This window comes from Gastrolobium bilobum, unplaced genomic scaffold (genome assembly GCF_033153095.1).
Source record: "Gastrolobium bilobum isolate Gb01-03AN ecotype WA unplaced genomic scaffold, APGP_CSIRO_Gbil_v1 utg2673, whole genome shotgun sequence".
Classification (NCBI taxonomy): domain Eukaryota; kingdom Viridiplantae; phylum Streptophyta; class Magnoliopsida; order Fabales; family Fabaceae; genus Gastrolobium; species Gastrolobium bilobum.
Genome location: NW_026898407.1, coordinates 421,818 through 428,361, shown reverse-complemented (window position 1 = coordinate 428,361; position 6,544 = coordinate 421,818). Strand labels below are relative to the sequence as shown.

The window sequence follows — 6,544 nt, the reverse complement described above, 5'->3', positions numbered from 1 at the left end:
TGTTTTTCAAACCATAGCTTTTCTGATCCTCTCTTTTTCCTTTCCTTGCACCTGTCCCAGTGAGAGAGAGACACAGAGAGAGAGAGAAAGGTCATGATCTCGTCCCCAAACAAGGTCATGATCTTTCTCTATCTTGCCACATTCTGAGTTCCTCTTATCTTTTTTGTTTTTTTTTTCTTCTTCTTTTTCTTCCTCAATCTACACCCTCATTGAGGACAACAACAAATAACAAAGAGGGAAAAAAAAACCCAACATGGCTAGTCGATCATTTTCTCGTTTTGTTGAGCAAGAAATGGGAAAGTTCCCACACTTTGTGATCTATGTACTACTTGAATGGTTGTTGATAATCATACTTTTCCTTGATGGGTTTCTCGCGTTTATTGCCAATGAGTTTGCAAGGTTCTTTGAATTGGAAATCCCGTGCTGGCTATGCACCAGGTTTGATCATGTAATGGTTCACAGAAACCCTGATTTTTATTACAACGAGTCTGTATGTGAGGCTCACAAGAAAGACATGTCATCTCTGGCGTTTTGTCACAATCACAAGAAGCTATCTGACATAAGGAAGATGTGTGAGGCATGCTTGCTTTCATTTGCAACCGAGAAGGAATCAGATTGTGACACATATAAATCTCTTGTGGGGATTCTACATAAGGATCTTGAATGCTTTGTTGAGGATGGCCAACCAATTCAACTGAGTTTGAAGGATGATGGGATCATGCATGTTGATACAAGCAGTAATCAAAGGTGTTCATGCTGTGGGGAACCATTGAAGGTTAAGTCTTCCAATGCGAAAGTTAAGCATTCAGAATCATTTGCACGAGCCCCAACTCCTTCACCACGTGCTTTTCCATTTGCAACATCAAAAACTGATGAGCCTCTAGAATTGCCTCACATCAGGTATTCAGGACTCAAGTTTATATCAGATAATGATTCGGAGCTTCCAGAGGAAGAGGATAGCTTCAATGCAAATAGTCAGAATGTTAAATGTGAGTACATGCATAACATGATTTTCTTGAGACTATTTATATGCTTGCTTGTGTAGATTATACCAAAAAATTTACATTATTTTACTGGTCTTATAGAGTTTTTATTGTGCTATATGCTTTAACTATGGTATCTTATAACTATGGTACATGATAATGTTTTTGTTCAATACAGTAAAGGATGGCACCAAATCTCCTAGTGTGCCTCTATTGGCAGAAGTTGAGGATTTAAACGATGAGTCCTCCAAATTAACCCCAACTTTTTCAAGGGGCAATAAGTTCTTTGGAATCCCACTAACAGATTCAGCAAACAACAGTCCAAGATGGTCTTACAGGATTAACAGGAAATCACCACTTGAAAAAACAGAATTTGCCTCTGAATCTAATGAGGCAAATGTTCAAAATGATTTAGAAGATGCCATCTTAAGCCATTTGAAGAGGCAAGTTCGTTTGGACCGTAAATCACTCATGGCTTTGTACATGGAGCTTGATGAAGAAAGAAGTGCTTCAGCTGTTGCTGCAAACAATGCAATGGCTATGATCACAAAGTTACAAGCGGAGAAAGCAGCAATGCAGATGGAAGCTTTACAGTATCAGAGAATGATGGAGGAGCAGGCTGAGTATGATGAAGAAGCCCTGCAAGCAACTAATGATATGCTTGTCAAAAAAGAGGAAGATATAAAAGCTTTAGAAGCTGAATTGGAGATTTACAGAAACAAATATGGATGCTTAGCAGAAGGATATGTTTTTAAGGAAGCTAATTCATCTCATGGTGGCAACAATGAAGGTGAGGAGGATATTGGAGAAAAGGGTCTCAATTCATCACAAGCTGAAAATGGAGTGGGAAGGCTTAATGAACCAGCCAAAGATTTCAAAGCTGAGAAAACATATCTTCTTGGTCGAATGAAGAAAATAGAAAATAGAACACCCTTTGCAGAAAATGGAATTCATGCCTTACAATCTAGCCCTGACATTGTTAATGATGTAGACAGTGAAACAGGTAACATAGCACACATACCTTCACTATGGATGTGTAGTATTCTAATAATAATGATTATGTTTATTACCATTCCTCACAAATGCTTGTATTGTAACAGGAATAGAAAGCGAAGCCTCTCTATGTTAAGAACTATCTTCCCTTACTGAAAGGGTGAAGGCCCTTGAAGCCAACTTTGAGCTTGTTTCTAAGAAACATGAGAAAAATAGTGAAGGAACCAAAATTTTGGTGCTGATATTGCAGAATCTAGTGAAGCTCAGCCACTTTGTCATAACGTCCTTTGAGGTGGACAATGACTCTTAATGTACTGGTATCAAATGATTATACTCACAATGAAGATAACTAAACATAGAGGTCAATAACTTGAAAACTCAAAGCATGTGCTGCAATAGGATTTGAATATCCCCATATCCAGCCTTCAACCTTCACTAGGCTCATTTGGACAAACTTGTCTAGGATTTGATTGTTTATATGACTATTGTCTACACTTCCTTTTGTCTTATTAGTATATACTTTTTTTTTTTTTGGGAGACAAATTATATACTTCTTTTTTCCACATAGAAGAAATACAAACTATTTACTGCTGTCTCTGAAGCTTCACGAAACTGTATAGAATAGCAGTAAATTTTCCATCAAAATGTACCATATTCATTAAAACTCATCTTTACAAATCAAATTCAAATTGCACATAATTCAAGTCATCCAGGAATTATATATAAAAAACAAATAATGTTACTTGGGACTGTAGGGCAAATCCAATATATTTCTGAAGATTAAAAATGGAGAAAACTATTCAAGGTATAAAAAAAAAGTCCATCCCTGTATTTATGAAGTTAGGTGATGTGTGAAATTTTTGGTCACGTAAAAGCATACTTTCCCTTTCTTATCGTTTTACATTATTGATATTACACAAACAAATTCTCTAAGGAAATTTTTCAAAATTTTTTTCACAACCATTCACTTTTTTTTTCTCCCCTTCATTTTTTATCTTCCCATCAATGACCGAAATGCAAAACCGCAAAAATTTGTGATGGATAAAAAATTGAAATTAAAGAACTTTAGAATTATAAATTAAATAATGTTATTTACATAAAAAAAAAACCCTTAATAAACCCGCATTCTTTCTTGAAGATGGTCGGTTATATTGACAAATTTTTTTTTACGAACATACAAACTCCACTATTTTTCAAATAAAATTTCACTCTATAGTTGTCGATGAAATATAATATAATTTATAAATAAATTTTTTTATAAATATAACTTTTTCTTTCTTTCTTTATCATAATTCATAACCACCACTATTTTTGCAAAGTGAAAAATAAAAAACGAAATGGGACGATGCAGAAATGAAAAAATTTATTTATTAATAAAATAATAATAATAGAAAAAAGAGAAGAAAAGATGCTAACCCAGACGATGATGTATGCAAGAGCGGCAACAAAGGGTTTGGTTAATGTGAAAATTTTGAGGATGACGAGTAACAGCAGCAACCAAGATGCCATATTCAAGCACAAGAGAATGCTTCGAACTCAGGTCAGAAAGGCTCTTAAGGCCATGGACCCTTCCCTCAGATCTCAACAAGGTATTATTATTATTATTGTTACTGCTTCCTCACTCATCAACAATGAACAATCCAATCTTATTTTTGTGTATTTTAATTTTTTTTGTTATTTTTCAGATAATGCTATTCAAAATATAATTTTGGGATCTCCGTGGTTCAGATCTAGTCTTAGATTATGCGCATATATAAGTTGCAGTGCTTTACGAGAAGTCGATACGTTCAAACTATTGTCAGAAATTTTGCAAAATCCAGCAAGTGGTATGTTGTCACTTTTCAACTTAGAATTTTGATTTTATATTAGTCTCTGTTAACACTCGATAGATAGTTGTTTAAGGAATCATATGTTTTGATACTTATGATATTTCCTTGTTAAATTTATTTAGTTCTATGTATTGTCAAATGTCAACAAAAATTTTAGGGTTCGTTTGGCATGAATTTTTCACCTCCATGTTTAATCCAACATACCAAACATACCTTAATAAGAGTAAATTTTTAGCAGGTATGCTTTGTATACATTTTTTTTTTTTTTTACAAATTATTTGCTTTTTCTTAAAAGCCTGTCAAGTGTCAACCATTTTTTAACCCTTGCCTCCAAAATAAAATCTTCTATTTCTAGTGGAGTATCTATACATTTTTCTTGCTCAAGACAAGATGACTTGTATGCAGGTGGGAAAAAAATTTATGTACCACGTGTGGAGGATAAAAATAGTCATATGCGTATGCTCAACATATCGCGTATTGATGATCTTGTTGCAAACTCGATGGACATCTTAGAACCAGCTCCAGTTGATGCTGATGGAAATGCACGTGAAGATGGTACTTGCCCTCTCTGTTTGTTGGCTTTGTTCTTTTCATTTACTACTCCAAATTCTCTCTTCTTACTACTTGAACATTGTAGCTTTCATAGGCACAGCCAACTTGCAAAAACTATTTGCTTAACTTCCAAATTTAAGTTCAAATCTTTTGCAAAATAACTCAATTATCAAGCCATAATCTGTAACAGCATGTGAAGCTAATATTTTGGAATTCATCTTCCTTTCTATGTAAATCCTGATCAAGTTTCTTAGTTTTGATTGGTGTCACTGTCAACAATCTGTCGTTCCTATAGCATCCAGCTGTTTCAACCAAGACATAATCAGCCCGTCTACATCCTAGATGACATAAATTTATAGATAGTTTGTATATTCTGATCAGGGTTTCTTCAGCTAAAAGATGTGAGTTCTTTTTTTTTTTAAGAGAAAAATAAAAAGCAAAGCCTCACAATGGCATAATTTTTACAAAGCCGTTTCCACAGGACCAGGTACAAGTAATGTACATCCTTCCCCCTGTCTTGGCTACTTTTGTGCATATAATTTAGTTTTTCTGATTCTTGTAGGGTTGACTTCCATCAGATGTATTTTCTAATTATCGTGATTGGCCAATATCAACAACCATCTGAAAGATCTCTTTGGTGCAGTTATGCAGGCGAATGATCCAGTTGATTTGTTCCTTTTACCTGGTAATCTTCTAATTTCATATTTAATTATTAATGTCTAAGCTTGAATATAGCTAATCACTTTTTATTATTTCTCTTCCCAGGACTGGCATTTGACAGATCTGGAAGGCGTTTAGGCCGTGGTGGAGGGTATACTTTAATATTTATTTCTTCTGTCTTAACAACACAACTCTGTCTCTTATGCTGTATACAAAATATCTTCGTAGAATACTAGAATTAATAATTTTAGCCTTGTCTTATCTTACCAACTATGGAAAATTGTGCTTGGTGAGTTGACTTGAATGGTTGTTAGAATAGTGAGAATTCACAATGTTTGTTATTATTATTATTATTATTATTATTATTATTATTATCCAATGTTTGTTAGCAGTTAAATATACCCCCTTCCGCAGTTACTATGATACCTTCCTGAAGAATTACCAAGACCTTGCAAAGACACGGAACTGGAAGCAACCCTTACTTGGTATGCATTTCTTCCTTTTTGGATTACAAAATTATGGTTGAATCAAACCTATGTGGTTTATCACAAACAAGCAATTTGGCTTTGGATTTGCAGTTGCTTTGTCATATTCCGAACAAATACTGGATGAAGGAGTAATACCAATTACTTCATCTGATATTCCAGTTGATGCTCTTGTGTCTCCAGCAGGTGTGATTCCTATCAGTACTGCTGCCTTAGACAGGTATCACTGAACAAACTCTTTGTTTTTTTTGGCATTTGTTAATGAATGACCTCAGACCCTGGTTTAAAAAATAAAATAGAAAGTATTAAATGAAAAAGTAGCAATATTTAATATCTTGGGAATCTAGTCTTTAATATTTACTTCCTTAAGTAATTAGGAGACTTTATTTACTAAATAATATTGTTAACGAAGAGTATTAAATGCTTCTTAACCAAATCCCTAAACCCTAAACCCTAAGAGCATTGGATAACATCACCTTTCGTTTTTTCTGTGTTATTGGGTTCCTTTTTTGTCATTTTAACCCAAGTGAACATTTCCAGAATCGATCTCTAACACTGGACATCAAAGCTGAACCTGAACATTTTCAATACTGTATCTTCAATCAAGTGTTGTGATTCCTCAAGTGTACGGCACTAAAGGATTTGGATCTGGGGTTTTGTGTAACAAGGGGAACCAATTCATCAAGTGATACTGAACTGCCATGAATGATTGCATCCATTGTTGACCGAGTGGAAGTTTCAATACTTTTTGGTCATTCATCTTAATTCAGTATTCTTTCTGTAATGTTTGAACTGTGAAGTTTGAACTCAACTTTTTTAAAGCACACGAGCTTTAACTTCATGCATGGCTAATTTAGTGTAGGTGTTGTTATCGTGCTTATTTTTGTTTGCTTTTGCCCTCAGGTTATTGTGCTAGCGAAATTTCCTAAGTATGTTTCAGGTTTCAAAGCTTCGAATTTTGTGTCCTCCTGCGTGGTCAAATTTAGTCCTATGATATGTACCAAGCAATAAAAATTAGTCCTGTGATGGAAGGGAACAGAGA

General features: G+C 34.4%; 2 protein-coding genes across 3 annotated transcripts; both read left to right on the top strand.

Annotated features, from left to right (window-relative positions):
• The first annotated feature begins 253 nt into the window (after nt 1-253).
• LOC133315851 (probable myosin-binding protein 5) lies at nt 254-2,112 on the top strand. Its single transcript, XM_061517529.1, has 3 exons — nt 254-989; nt 1,162-1,986; nt 2,084-2,112. The coding sequence occupies exons 1-3, from the start codon at nt 254-256 to the stop codon at nt 2,110-2,112; spliced, it is 1,590 nt and encodes a 529-aa protein (XP_061373513.1).
• Nucleotides 2,113-3,386: 1,274 nt separating this feature from the next.
• Nucleotides 3,387-6,544, top strand: LOC133315829 (5-formyltetrahydrofolate cyclo-ligase, mitochondrial). Of its 2 annotated transcripts, none has more exons than XM_061517501.1 (8): nt 3,387-3,565; nt 3,662-3,799; nt 4,211-4,360; nt 5,001-5,042; nt 5,123-5,168; nt 5,432-5,502; nt 5,596-5,722; nt 6,043-6,544. In XM_061517501.1, exons 1-8 carry the CDS (start codon nt 3,400-3,402, stop codon nt 6,053-6,055), a joined length of 753 nt encoding a protein of 250 aa, XP_061373485.1. In that variant the 5' UTR covers nt 3,387-3,399; the 3' UTR covers nt 6,056-6,544. The 2 variants fall into 2 exon arrangements, with proteins under 2 accessions (XP_061373485.1, XP_061373484.1); XM_061517500.1 differs by having other exon boundaries at nt 3,662-3,802; nt 6,043-6,542.